Source organism: Habropoda laboriosa, unplaced genomic scaffold, assembly GCF_001263275.1.
Source record: "Habropoda laboriosa isolate 0110345459 unplaced genomic scaffold, ASM126327v1 scaffold1063, whole genome shotgun sequence".
NCBI lineage: Eukaryota > Metazoa > Arthropoda > Insecta > Hymenoptera > Apidae > Habropoda > Habropoda laboriosa.
The window spans coordinates 153240-168308 of record NW_017101167.1 but is presented as its reverse complement, the minus strand read 5'-3'; the positions used below and the strand labels follow the sequence as shown (position 1 = coordinate 168308).

General features: G+C 33.8%; 3 protein-coding genes across 4 annotated transcripts in view; 1 reads left to right on the top strand and 2 right to left on the bottom strand.

Moving 5' to 3' along the window:
* LOC108578056 (C-1-tetrahydrofolate synthase, cytoplasmic) overlaps window positions 1-11792 on the top strand; it is a 14939-nt gene extending 3147 nt beyond the window's left edge. The window contains exons 1-13 of one of the 2 annotated variants that reach the window (XM_017941311.1): window positions 5423-5497; window positions 6071-6136; window positions 6921-7256; window positions 7962-8054; window positions 8294-8435; window positions 8540-8651; window positions 9236-9801; window positions 9895-10198; window positions 10276-10493; window positions 10574-11037; window positions 11118-11370; window positions 11448-11633; window positions 11697-11792. In XM_017941311.1, coding sequence (XP_017796800.1) covers window positions 5472-5497; window positions 6071-6136; window positions 6921-7256; window positions 7962-8054; window positions 8294-8435; window positions 8540-8651; window positions 9236-9801; window positions 9895-10198; window positions 10276-10493; window positions 10574-11037; window positions 11118-11370; window positions 11448-11633; window positions 11697-11786 — 2856 coding nt within the window. In that variant the 5' untranslated portion in view covers window positions 5423-5471 and the 3' untranslated portion in view covers window positions 11787-11792. Of the gene's footprint in view, window positions 1-5422; window positions 5498-6070; window positions 6137-6920; window positions 7257-7961; window positions 8055-8293; window positions 8436-8539; window positions 8652-9235; window positions 9802-9894; window positions 10199-10275; window positions 10494-10573; window positions 11038-11117; window positions 11371-11447; window positions 11634-11696 lie in introns of those variants that run through there. The other variant, XM_017941312.1, reaches the window with a different exon arrangement.
* Window positions 11793-12030: 238 nt separating this feature from the next.
* On the bottom strand, window positions 12031-13179 carry LOC108578046 (probable methyltransferase-like protein 15 homolog). The gene has a single exon (XM_017941299.1). The coding sequence runs from the start codon at window positions 13171-13173 to the stop codon at window positions 12031-12033; it is 1143 nt and encodes a 380-aa protein (XP_017796788.1). The 5' UTR covers window positions 13174-13179.
* On the bottom strand, window positions 13178-13800 carry LOC108578045 (ubiquinol-cytochrome-c reductase complex assembly factor 2-like). Its single transcript, XM_017941298.1, has 2 exons — window positions 13733-13800; window positions 13178-13475 (listed from the first exon to the last, which is right to left on the bottom strand). Exons 1-2 carry the CDS (start codon window positions 13798-13800, stop codon window positions 13178-13180), a joined length of 366 nt encoding a protein of 121 aa, XP_017796787.1.
* Between the last annotated feature and the right edge of the window lie 1269 nt (window positions 13801-15069).

Sequence of the window (15069 nt, the reverse complement as noted above, 5' to 3'; positions counted from 1 at the left end):
TTGCTATCCGAGATGGAGAAATCTTCCACCCTATAGCACCCAATCCAGCCCCTTTCCTTCGGCCTCGCCCCCCCTGAGCCAGTTTACTTCAGCCCTGATCATCCGTGGCCCCAGTCACCCCAAGGCTAGTTTCTCCGTAGAACCCTTAAGCTTAACTATCCGCAGAAGTTGGAATCTGTACGTACCTATTCCACGACGAAGCTACAAACTCATCCCCCCTCCCCCCTCCTCCTCTCTTCTCTTACGGAGCAGCACCCTTCGTTCAGACTTGAACGCTGCACGGTACCGATTCAAGCTGTATTAGCATTGGTAGAAGGGATGAGGGGGGGACTGGAGGGTGGAGATAACCTGACTAAAAGACAGAAAGCGAAACGAGTATTGGTCTAGATATTTTCCGGAGGATTTCGAAAGTGTTCGAATCACGTATGCATGTATGTAGATTGAATTTTGGCTGTGGTGATTTTGCCAGGTAAAAATTTTGCGAAGTATCGTTCGATACTGATAAATGTAACACTCGGCGTATAATACGAATTGTCTATTTGTTCGAATCACGCGCGTGATTCGGAGTTGTAGCAAACGTGAACAGCCAGTTTTACTTTGCACGCAGGGTGAAACAGGAAGCGTGGTACAATTGGGCAGGTGGTAAAAATAAAGCATGAATTTGTTCGCTCGAGGTCTCGTCTTCGAGAAAATCGAGTTTGAATGTCTGTCACGGTTGAGATTATCGCCTGTCGAATTCACACCTGGGAATCTTTTTATCGGCGTCCTCTGCTTCCTTGTTTACGTCTAAATTGTGGATAAGCAGTGACCGTGCTCATGAATAAGCAGACGAAAAAACGGAGGAGAGTAAAAATGTAAGATCCATGATTTTCATTCAGTTTCATTCGTCCAAAAATGTCCGTCCGCTGAGAATATCGAAATGGTCGAGCAATTTCTGCAACGTAAAAGGGTGCAGCGCGAAGGGGTGAAAATGAAAGTTAGGGTAATATTGATTCGACGTAAGATCGCCGGGGGCAAATCTTGCGAATCGAGATTGAGCTGCAGACGACATATTAGGGGAGGAAACGAATCGAAGGGTTGAAAAAGAAGGAGAGGGAAGGTGAAGCCCTAACGCTGTAGAAGCGAAGATGCTGAGAAGTTTGACGAAGGAGGGGCACCACTTGGATTACGGAAATGTACTCTGTCGTCGAGAAATTATGGATGCCGATTGCTACATCGATCTAGCAATTTCACAGAGACCGCCAATTTCCATGTGATCTTCGTCCCCGCTACCGTTGGTCTAATATTAATTAACCTTAAGCTACCAAGACCCGCGAGATTCGAGACTTGCACGAGCGCCGGTCCTTCGGGAGCTGCCTTGAAAGTGTACTTAAACAGTTAGCGATCCAAACGTTTACGCGCGTCCAAGTTCCGTGGAATATTGTCGGACAACATGAAGAGTACACTGGTGTTTCTATTAAAATGGTGGTACTGGGTCATTTTATCAGTCTATTGATACTTTATCGCAGGATAATTTGACAAATCGAACAATTTGCATGATAGAAAAAAATACTAACTTTGTTAAACAATATAATTTTAATAATTGGTTGAGTCTGAAAGGAACTCGACATGATACCAATTTTGACGAAGAAGTGTAATTTAAATTATCTAACACTTTCTGTACGAACAAAATGTAATTTGAAAGTGTTCACATATTTTCTTAATCTAATCTATACATCTACTGATACATTCGCAAGTCTCGTTAAAAATTAGCTAACATACAGAGTGTTACGTTTAAACGAGAACGGTGAAATATCTCACGAGGGATTGAAGCTATCGAAGAAATATTCCTACAGAAGTTGTTTCATATAAAAGAGTGTGTGGAGTAGTAGAGGAGATATCGAACATTTTGTTGTATAATATAAAAATTAACATGTTTACATTTGCTTTAAGTATCCTATTATCACATTGCATCTTTTATGATTGTACTACAAGTGTGAAAATGCATCAAATTTTTGTCCTTTTCCTTCTGCAATACACGTTAATTAACTGCCACTGGTACCCCGTAACCGGGGTAAAATTGCCCCATCGTATAAATAGCATTAACAACTAAAGTTTTACCTACTAATCTGAAGTTACCATTGATACTTAAGTTTGTTTCTTTATTATGTTAATTCGGACGATTAATGTGTTTTTAAATTAATTAGCTTATCGATGTAATTAAAGACACAAAATCATTAGTTATTGTGATCTGAACTTTTATTTACTTACTCACATCTTAACTAAATTGTAATGTTCGTGTGTACCTATATCTGCCAATGTTACCCCGTACTGCCAATCTTCCCCCAGTTTACGGTAATGGAGGAGTTATCAGAGTCAAGTTAATTTTTTCGTAATGGAACCCTTTACTTTTTTATTCACAATACGGTAAGCGTTTGTTCAGACGAATTGTACATCTAGCGACGTATCAATCAGAAGATCTTCGCAGAAGCTATGCCCAGAGAGGACGTAATTAAACTGGATAGGGGAGGAAGAAGCAAGGTATAAAGTTGTCCCGCGAGATACACCGGGACAGGTTTTCCCCGAATGCAAGGGGAATCTGGAGCATCAAGAGACCTGAACCACGGAATCGTATACTCCTTTGTCGGACTTACGTCTTTCTGAGAACGGCGGGAAGCGGCGCGGAAGGAGGATCTTGGTTAATCTTACTAATCTTCGCCGCTTGCTCCAACCTCGAACGGTGAAACAGTAGAATGGCCGGTCGAAAACCGCGGCCTAACGACATTACAGATCCCCCAATCAGCGCGAAGACCGGATAAAGGACGTACAACATGCTACGCTTAATTTCATTGAACCATTTGAAACAGACGTAAAACCTTTGACGTCATCAATCCACGTGCTTGCGATGCAATTTTAACCGTTTACGAAACAATCATCCTTCCCACTGAGATACACCGCTGTGCATAAATATTGGGACACCCGTTACGTTCCTACGGAAAGTATTACACGATTTAAATTACATTTCTTCGACGTAGTCGGTATCGTATTGTAAGGGGTTTCAGTTTAAACAGTGCTTCGTCCGATAATTTAAAAAACTATATTTATTTCGTCGTTGACTCAATTTACTCTCCTGCAATCCTTACAATTCTCACAATTCTTATATTCTTATAGTTCCTACAGTTCTTATATTTCTGCCCGCAGTGCTCCTAACGCGTCCTCTCTTGCCTTCGGGAAACCCTGGCGCAAGTTGAGGGTTTCTATCCGGCAAGGACCGCGTCGCGCGAGCACGTAGCTGGGTCCTTACCTGACCCAGCCCTTAGCGCGTGAGGGAGTCAGGCGTTGGGACCTGGTTTCTCCGCAGACCGAGAGGTCTGCGGGTCATAAACCGGCCCGAGTCCCTACCTTCACTCAGCCATATTCTTACAGTATATCGGTGAAAATGTACGGAGTGTTCACGCTATTAATTCCTAGCGTTTTTCTCGTAAATGGTGGTAGATTTGCAAGACAAAATTCACTGCAAAATTGTTCTCCTCAGAAAATTTAAGGGGCGATTCTGGAAGGCAAAATAAGACGAAAATGAAGAATAAACAAATTACGTTCGAGGCTTCACTTGTTAGTTATTAACGATTAAAATCCGCGCCTGAAACAGGCAATTTGCGTGCACAACGTAACATGGGTCAATGAACTCGTCTCGGAGTGAGCTTTTCATTGAGAAAAACAAAGGTCACTTGGAAATTTCAAAGACACCTCCAGATAAAAATAATGTGTGCCTGTCATAAGATATCCCCGTCGAAACGGAGCAAATTTCATTTAAAAAATTTCTTCGATTAACTAATAGAGAGATTGTAATTTAATTAAAGATTACTATTTAATGAAAGATAAAATTCCTTCTACCGATCGATTCTAAATAATAAAAACTTATACTCGTTTTAACCTTTTAACTTGTTTAAGATTATAACGAGTCACTCTGTATATAAATATTTAATGAGAGATAAAATTCGTTGCAAGAAAAAATGACACTCGTACGAACCTTTTGAAAAGGCTTAATATTATCTGTCTCCTACTTCAAAAGATTGCCTCGTTTCTCAATCATTTAAGCATTTCTATAACAGAATTAACTGTCATAAACATCAAGAGGCTTAAATTGTTTTTGCTTAGTACTGAAGGTGGTCCACAGTAAATTAGATGGGTTTATCGACTCGTGGGTTCCGAAGCATAGAACAGAATGAGGGAAACAAGCTGTTTTTGCAGAGTTCTCTACAAAGTTCCGGAGAATACTACAGTTTGAACTGTTCACGTAGCTCGATATAAACAGCTTCGAGCCTCCACGAATTTCCTTAATTGAACACAAACGTGTATCAGTGATCGTATCATCTCGTACACTGTCTTCAAAAATCCTTTTCTTCTTACTGATAAAATTTAATAAAATCTATTTAACAATAAATCTTATTGCATTTCCGTTTTATCTGCTAATAACACGTGCTAATAAACAAACATAATAACACGGAAGCTGCTTAAGAAAGTATTACACATAATGTATATAATTGAATGGAACAAATAATATAATAAATTTTATTGTTTAAACATCGGAATTTAATAAATTTTAATGTGAAATATAGGAACAGCTGTCATAAACATTTACTTTCCAATTGTCGTAAACATTTCATTCAGATTTAACATAACTATCGCACTTTAAATAGGAATTGAAATATAGTAGTTATATGTACATGAAAAATGACTAATATTTGAGTATAATAAATAAAGCAGTCATTTATAATGGTTAAATATCTTGGTTTAATTATTACTATCGTTCGAAAGTTTTTATGAGTTTTTTGGCTTACATTATACGAAGAATTTTAGAGATATTGGTTATTCAAATGTGAAATTCGCGAATTATTGTTTAACGATCTTTGAAAATATTAATACGCCGAGTATCAGACTTAACTAGGGTATTCCTTAATTATTTTCAGTAACGCGTTGCGCAAACTGATTGCGAAACTCTGACGTCTACGATAAAATTCGATAAGTTGTTCATTTATCAAAAAATATTCCCAATTACACATCTCTCGCTTACTCGTCCAATACAAACAGAATTATATTTACATGTGTATTGAGATTGATGCAATTATCGTAATATTTCAAATTACAAAAACGCCTCCACTTTATCTGATTAGTATTTACTATCTCAAATTGCTAATTCCCATTTAAATAATTTAACAAATATCATTTGAAAATTAATACATAAACGAAAAATATTACGAATTGGAAGAAAATTGTTTCGTTCGAAAGTATCATGCGTTTTGTAAGTGTAATTTTCTTTAGAGATTTTACGCTAATTAACATGTCAAAGTTTATCAATCGGAATTTCGTCATATGAATGGCCGATAAACATTCCTCTTGTTCTTTCTAATATGTATTTTCTTGCCCCCCATGAAGATCATCTATGTCAATGAATCATTAGTTCCCGCCGAATCGTCGTCTTAGTTTGTCATATGACACGATTACTGCAAGTTTCCAAGTAAGAACAATATTTTTTATAATACACGCTTAAAGTCTTAATATTCTTGTACTATTTAGTCATAGATTATAAACGTATTCGTAAAAAAAATGAGATTCCCAGAAACGGTAAATAATTGTATACTACACAAATATAATGTATACATATGTAAATTTCTTTTAATTTATAGCACTATAAATTTCCCCCAGATTATATGGAAAAAATGTTTTAAGAATGAGAACTACTGAGATATTTCGAGTGTATCACCTTGCATATAGCTACTGTTTCGAAGGGAATGTATAAGAATTTAAATGATGGAGTAGACGTTTGAATGTGTAACAGGTCGGATACTACCACTGTGTTCTGTAATATATGTATATACACATACGTGCATACTTAGTACGTCGTGAGACTGGAATCGGTTGCTTACTATAAAGAAGTTCAGTCGATCACCGTCGGTCTTTCAATAAATCAGCGTTGATCTTATCGATTTATACGTTTCAATTTACATATTTCAAAGCAGTGAACAATTTAAGAAATTTTATCCTACGAAAATCATTAGGAACACGACGAATATCTTTCTTGTAATTGCAGATTTTTCCGTAGAGTTATGACGACAGACGTACGAGGAGTTGTGCTATCCGGCACCGATTTGGCGCAGTAAGTAATATTGCATTTAACTGTAAAAGAAGCGTATTCAATTCAGACGTAATTATTTTAGTTGAAATATATTGTTTGTTCGAGCACATGTTTGAAATACTTCATTGATGTATGAACGATATCTGTCACGTGGAGTTCTTTTTCAAAACAGAAAGTTTCGAAACGCAAATTAAAATTTAGACTGATTTTTCAACTGTTCAAAATCGCACAGATGTCGATAGTGCTCATTGCACTAACCTAATCTTTTAGATGTAATTGTATAAATAGAGCATTTTGAAATTACCGGAAACCCTAACCTATGTATGTCATAACTATGTATGTTATGCTTTTCTGTATGAGGTTCTACATAGTTCTTAAGATGGAATTACGTAATCATAAAAAAGTATTTATCAAAGTGTAAATACATCATGTACGATTATTATCAATATGTAAAGTCTTCGATGTTTACTGAAAGGATTATTAGTTGTATATAGTTGCTGAAGAAAAAGTGAGTATACGCGTGCGCATTGAACCCCGCCAACTTTAAATTTCTCCAAGATACACACGATAGTATTAGAAATATGCACACTATTGCAACTACGTATTTGTATAAAAATATTCTCAATCTATACTCGTAAATAAAGAAATGTAAAAATTAAAATGCAAAATTTCAATTATAAGTTATATAAAAATAGAACTTCAAGTAAATATCTTATTGAATTATTTAACTAGAGAATTCATAATTACAATTGGTAGACTATTGAAAATATTTATAGAATAATACGAAATTTTTTTATTTCTCCAGGGAAATTCGCGAAAACCTAAAAAAAGATGTGAAAAGACTGAAAGACAAACTACCAAATTATGTACCTGGCTTAGCAATTGTTCAAGTAGGCGGCAGAGAAGATTCAAATGTTTACATTAGGATGAAAATAAAAGCGGCAAATGACATTGGAATCGCTGCGGAACACGTCAAATTGCCAAACACCACAACGGAAATAGAATTGATAAATAAAGTAAATAAATTAAACAATGATCCAAATATACACGGAATTATCGTACAAATGCCTCTTGACTCTGTCAATCAAATCAATTCCCATATAATTACTGATTTAGTGTCACCCGAAAAAGATGTGGATGGGTAAGTTTTACATTATTTTTTATATAATTGAATTCATTAGTTTTTTTAAGTTTAATATTACGATCACGATAGTATGATATTTTTTAAATAATGTTGAAAATTCACAATTACGTCTATATTATTTTGTCAAGATTATAAGTATTGTAATTAAAAATGATTGTAACTATATTTCTACAACGAATATTTTGCAGATATCATTATTTATACAATATCCTTTTAAATAAATATATAAATTTAATTCACGTGCACAAATTGATCGATCATCACGTTGAAACTTTTTAAATTTTGGAATCTTTTATTGAATAATAAAATTATCTAAATAGGTGCCTTTAAAATTAGATTATTTATTAGATTACAAACATGTTACTTTTAACATGTAATACTTACATACTTACGTAGAAAAAGCATCGATACCATGATCTTTAACACGAAACATTTCGAATTAGGTGATAAGAGTGTAATCGTTGAACGTCGTTTATTTGAACGCATACAAACACGATAAGAACGCTTAAACAATGTTTCTTTTTTTTTTTTTGTCAACTTTTCGTTAATAAACGAGAGGATATTTTTGTCAGTATGCTATTATTAAACAAAATCTTAAATCACTGTTTCCAGGTTTTAATTATAAATGATCAGTAACAAAGTATATCACTTTCGTTTTTTGTTCGCATAACAGAAAACGTTAAAGAAAAATTCTATTTTCAGATTAAACACAATCAATGAAGGCAAAGTGGCTGTTGGCGATATGTCAGGATTTTTACCATGTACTCCAAACGGATGTATCGAACTTATCAAGAAGTACGTTTAAAATGCTTTCACCATTTACAGATTTCGTTTCTTCCAAAACGAAGTTATAAAATAAATATAAGAGTTTGGATATGCTAAAAACGGAAGAAATTTTTCACAGAATAAATATAACAATTATTCATTAATTAAATATTCTAAGTGATTAATAATTTCTGCATAATATACAGTAGTGTATAATATACAATACATAAATATAACATTTGATATAAAATAATTGAAACATTTTACAGGAGCGGAGTACCAATCGCTGGTGCTCAGGCTGTAGTTTTAGGTAGAAGTAAAATCGTTGGTACACCTATATCCGAACTATTAAAATGGCACAATGCAACAGTAACGGTATGCCATTCGAAAACACGGAATCTTCCACAAGTTGTAAGTATTGACAATACGCATTGTTAAAACAACAAACAAATAAAACCATAGTAGGAAAAATAATCATAAGAACGTTTTACGTTAAATATTCAATTTGATCGTAGGTTTCGCAGGCCGACATCTTAGTTGTTGCCATTGGTCAACCCCAGATGGTCAAGGGAAGCTGGATTAAACCAGGCGCAGTGGTAATCGATTGCGGAATCAATTCTATTCCAGGTAGACATAATTTCATGCTTCAAATTCATTAATACAGTTTTGATTTGTAATAAGCATTAAGGACGATAGAACATAGAGAGCGAGCGAGATGGTCGAGATATAAATAACACGTCAGGTTCGCTAATACTAGAGTGAGAAAGCATTCTGTACTTCTATTCTTCTTTTACTAAACGACGTCATTGTTCACGGACCTCTCATTCGTTCTCGGATCTCTCACTTGGCGGACGACTTCAAGTAAAGAAAAGGGGATAACGAGTTGCTTGCTATCTTGCTATATTACATTTTTAGCTACAAAATTGCAGACTCAAGACAATTTTGAAACTGACGGCAATTATTGTACTTTATGTTAAGAATTTGAAGTTGTTTTTCAACTGTACGATAATGGTAATGCTATCAGTTGTTATTAGTGTTTATGAGAACTTCTTTCTAATTTATCGATTATCTCCTTTCATAAAAAAAACTTTAAGACTATATATAAAGTGCAGTAATTACAAAGTGAATAAATTTATTTAGAAAATAATGAACACAATAAATATATTTATATAAGATAACCAATAATGATATAATCTAAAGAATTGTTTTAGATCCAACAAAGAATATCGGAAAACGTTTGGTAGGCGATGTAGATTATGCAGAAGCTGTTAAAGTATCTTCGTACATTACACCTGTGCCTAAAGGCGTTGGTCCAATGACTGTAGCTATGCTGATGAAAAATACAGTGATATCTGCTCAAAAGGTAGCAGAAAAAATGTTAAACAGTGAATGGAAATTAAGACCTCTGAAGGTCAATATACAAAAACCGGTACCTAGCGACATAATGATTTCAAGGAATCAAGAACCAAAACCAATCACAAGTGTAGCAGAAGAAATTGGTTTACTCCCCAGTGAAATCAGTCCTTATGGAAGTAAAAAAGCGAAAATTAGCTTGAACGTTCTAACACGTTTAAAATACCAACTAAATGGAAAACTCGTAGTCGTCGCCGGTATCACACCAACACCTTTTGGCGAAGGCAAAAGTACTACATCCTTAGGTTTAGTACAAGCCTTAACAGCACACAGAAAAAAGAATTCATTTGTTAATTTACGGCAACCCAGTCAAGGACCTACCTTTGGAGTAAAAGGAGGAGCTGCGGGTGGAGGGTACTCGCAGGTAAGTATCGTTTATTGATATGACAAACAATTTTAGAAGTATAATAAATATTTTATTAAACAGAAAAAAGTGCAACTAATACATTATTTTCAGGTTATTCCTATGGAAGAATTTAATTTGCATTTAACTGGTGATATTCACGCTGTATCGGCAGCCAATAATCTGTTAGCAGCACAAATTGATGCCCGATATTTCCACGAATCTACTCAGTCTGATCAGGCTCTTTACGATCGCCTTGTGCCAACTATTAAAGGAGAAAGGAAATTTTCTAAAATACAATTAAGACGTTTAGAAAAACTAGGTATCCTAAAAACTGATCCCAATAGTTTAACGGAAGAAGAGAAGAAAAAATTCGCAAGACTAGATATCGATCCGGAAAACATCACTTGGACTCGAGGTATATGAAGCACATATACATATATGCAACTTACGAAAACAAAATTGCTTTTTACAAATAAAATATACCTATTTCAGTGGTCGATATAAACGATCGATTTTTGCGTAAAATTACCATTGGTCAAAGTCCAACCGAAAAAGGTAAAACGCGAGAAACGTCGTTTTGTATTTCTGTGGGTTCAGAAATAATGGCAATACTTGCACTATCCACCAGCGTTGATAATATGAAGCAAAGGCTCGGCAATATAGTAGTAGCTTTCAATAAAAATGGAGAACCCCTAACTGCTGATGATTTCGTTAGTATATTTACTATATGAATTAAGAAATCATAAAGACTGCGTTGAATTATACAATAATAAATTAAACATCTACTTAGGGTGTGACAGGAGCACTAGTAATTTTGCTAAAAGATGCCATTGAACCAACGCTTATGCAGTCGTTGGAAGGAACACCAGTAATGGTTCATACTGGACCATTTGCAAATATCGCGCATGGTTGTTCCTCCATCATAGCAGATACTATTGCATTAAAATTAGTTGGACCAGAAGGTATAGTAGTAACTGAAGCTGGATTTGGTTCTGATATCGGTATGGAGAAATTCTTCGATATTAAATGTCGAACATCTGGCCACATACCAAACGCTGTTGTGTTGGTTGCAACTGTTAAAGCGTTGAAAATGCACGGTGGAGGACCTCCAGTAACGACTGGTGCTCCATTGAAAAATGAATATCTCGAGGAAAATCTTGATTTAGTTAGAAAAGGTCTTCCAAATCTACAGAAGCACATCAGTAACGGAATTAAGTTTGGCGTTCCAGTTATCGTTGCAGTTAACGTTCATGCGTAAGTTTTATATGTAAAAAGAATGAATTTTCTCAAAAATATTTTTGTATACTAAATATGATATCGTAAAACTATTTTAGGACTGATACACAAGCTGAATTGGAGTTAGTAAAACAAGCTGCAATAGAAAGTGGTGCGACCGATGCAGTTATATGCAATCATTGGGCAGCGGGTGGTGCTGGTGCTACAGAACTTGCAGATGCAGTTATAACTGCTACAAATAAACTTAGTAATTTCAAAGTATTATATGATCTTAATATTGGTATCGAAGAAAAAATAAACATTATTGCAAAAGAAATATATGGAGCTGGACAAGTCGTTCTTGCAGATAAAGTAAGCCTTAAATAATTTTATACATTATCGTTTCCTTTGATATATAATTTACATAAAAATATAATAATTACAAACAGGTTCTAAAGAAAATCGAAAAGTATAGTAAATTAGGATATGACAAATTGCCACTTTGCATGGCAAAAACATCAAACTCTTTAACGGGTGATCCATCGATTAAAGGTGCGCCTACAGGTTTCACGCTCGATATTACAGATATATTTGTATCTGTGGGAGCAGGTTTTATAGTACCTATGGTAGGAGAGGTGAGTACCTTAAAATCATAATAATTTACAACGTAATATGGACTTATAACATTATGTTTTTAGATAATGATGATGCCAGGCCTCTCTACAAGACCAAGCATTTATGATATGGACTGGAACAGCGAAACAGACGAAATAGAAGGCTTATTTTAAATATATTACAAGAAATATTCTGATGATTTATATTACTCTTCTTTACACATAAACCTAATAAGAATTGTTACAATAATTTTAATCAATGGATATATTTTATTCTTTTTACATGATACTTATAATGCAACACATTATATGACATGTTGTCAGATATAATAGATTTTATTTTATATTTTTAAATATCATAATAAGAAACTTACATTTTGTATTTAAAGCTTCTTTTAACTCTAAAAGTGATAGTAATTTATATCACTTTACTAAGTGCTCGTAATTTTGCAGAACGTGATCTTGGATTTATATTTATTTCTTCAGGTGTAGGTGTTACTACATGTTTATGTAACATTTTCCAAGGTGTTTTATTAAATTCTTCCATTTCAGCTGAGTTATAATATTTACCATAATTTGAATATTTTAATGGTTGTTTATTAGCCACAGTTTCTGTTATGTTTGCAGACATATGTCTTTTAACAATTGTATCTTCCAAAGAGTGGAATGATATTGTTACTAAACATCCATTTATTTTTAAATATGATCCAGCAATGATAATACCATAATTAATTTCATTTAATTCATTATTTACAAATATTCTAAGAGCCTGAAATGTCTTTGTTGCACAATGAGAATGTCTACCCAGTAGATCAAATCTTTTCTCAGAAATTACAGTTTCAACAAGTTGAGCTAATTCTTGTGTACTTCTTAAACTTCTAAAGGTATATCGAGCATTGATAATAGCACGTGCAACTTTCTTAGCTTGCTTCTCCTCACCATAAAATCTTAAGATGTGAACTAAATCTATTTCAGTTATTTGTTCTAAAACATCAGCAACTGTAGGTTCTAGTGGACATCGAAATCCATCCATCCTCATATCCAAAGGTCCATTTTTTGATAAAGAAAATCCTCTTTCAGCAACATCAAGTTGCATAGATGAACAACCAAAATCAAACAAAAATCCATCTATGCTACTTGTTTTCACTTTATATTTACAAAGCAATTGTGGTAATTCAGAAAATCTACCTAATAAAGGTATTACTTGACCAGGATATTTTTCTGATAATTCTTGTGCATGTTGATGTGCAATAGGATCTCTGTCTAATGCAAATATTTTCACATCAGGTGAAGATTCTAAAATTTTGGTCGAATGTCCACCAGCACCAAATGTCATGTCCACAAAAATTTTTCCTGGAGATGGCTTTAAGTAATGTAATACTTTTTCAACCATGACTGGTACATGTGTATTTTCAATATTATTCTCAGCTTCACCTGTTGTTTGACTAAATTTTCTATTATTTTTTAAATATGTTATATCATGTAGTCTCCAAAACAAATAATGTACAAATCTATTAAAATACTTTACACCATGATGGCTATGTGCATAACTTAAATACATATTACTAATTAGCATTTCTCTTACCATACCCAAACAATCTTGCACACAAATTAAAAAAGAATCCTCTATACTCGTTTTCAAAGGACTGTAATGCTTCTGGTGTAAGCATTAAATTACACTGTTCTCTTGTTAAACCAGTGGAACTACTTGAAAGAGTACGAGTGTATATTTGTCCATAATGATTAGAACAAATTCTCTTTAAGCTCATATAATAACGGTCACACAGTTCACGATTTACTTCACTAGCTTCACCTTTTGCAAATGCCAGTTTTAATTGATCACGAAGATGTTGAGATAGATCTCTAAAATAAATGGAAACTACAATTATATTGTACCATAGTAATAGTGAGTGTAATTAAGTTCAGAGTTAGTGATAAACTATAATACGACAAAATATAAAGACTACGTTTTACAGACCACAAGCGTTTAAAAACCTAACCTCAACATAAATTTCAAGGAAAATAAAAAATGCATTAACATAATTCTAATTATATTTATGGTAAAAATAATTTTAAAAAATACGAAGAAAAGATACATTTGTTTTATCTCATAAAATTACCTTCCAGGCTTTGAATTATCCAATGGCCAAGATTCTAATAACCTCATATAATTCCTATAGGAACCCATGATAACAGCTTAAACGACGCACTATATACCTAACAGACTTAACACCATAGACGAGGAACAGAATAGACCTAACACTCAATGAATCTTTTTTGTCTCACAGTAGCTGGAATTAGAACTATGTAAATGTAATTATGAAATTACGAATTAAGTATAAGATAGGATATCTTACAATTGTATACGAAGTACAGAATTCTACATTTCTAAATATATAATATATACACATATTGTAGCTTTTTGTAAAATATATTTTTTTCAGATATCTTACAATAAATAATTGACTTTTTGATAAATAATTGCATTTCTTCATTTTTACTAATGTTCAAGAACTTTCTTTTCTTCCTGTGTTGGTTTGAAAGATCAATCTATAATTTACACAAAAAGAACATTAGCATTTAAATTTTCAACAAAAGTTCTAAACAATTTCTAACTAATCTACTGCATACAATTCTTAATTCAATGTGAAACTAATAAATTAAGCTGTTTTATTAAATTAAATCACGCAACAATTTATTTAATACTTTCAATAATTATAAACTATCATCTAAATTGTTGTTTCATAAGGAACACTATTTTATAATTAAAGTATTTGAAAATAAGCCAGAAACTATATTTTACTATCTACATTGTTAGTAATGTTAAAGCAATGAAACATTGATTATAAGTATCAATGAAATGCAATAGGGATGAAGGTAGCAACAGCGAAGAAAGACAAGAAAATGTATTGCAGTTGATAAGGATAGCATTAGAGATATGAGTTGAACAAGGAAAGGAATACGAATAGACAAGTATAGCAGTAGTGCCATGTGTTAGACAAGGAAAGATATATGGTTAGATAAGGATAGAAAATTTACAGGTCAAGAGTAACGCCATCTCGTGTTTGGATCCACGAACTGACGACTTGTTACGCGGGTCACAGAATGTGAACAGAGGTATTAGACAAGGAAAGCACTAGTGTGCGACAAGGACAGAGAGAGAACGTTTCCTATTGGTCCGCGGACCGCCATGGTCCACCTTCGGGCCCTAAGTAAAGCCGGTCGGTGAAAAATTATTAATAACTCATTAATTAAGATGATTCTGTAAACTTTTAGAATTGAAGAATAAAGTGTGGACCTTTAGGAACTTTCACATATAAGTTTGAAGTCTCTAAGTCTTCTCAATAATTAGTTATTAATAATTTTAGTACGAGACGTCGGTAACGACAACGAATACCGTCGAGCGTCTTTACGGTTTTTCAATAATTTCATAGCTTTCTACTAAATTCCCGTGCAA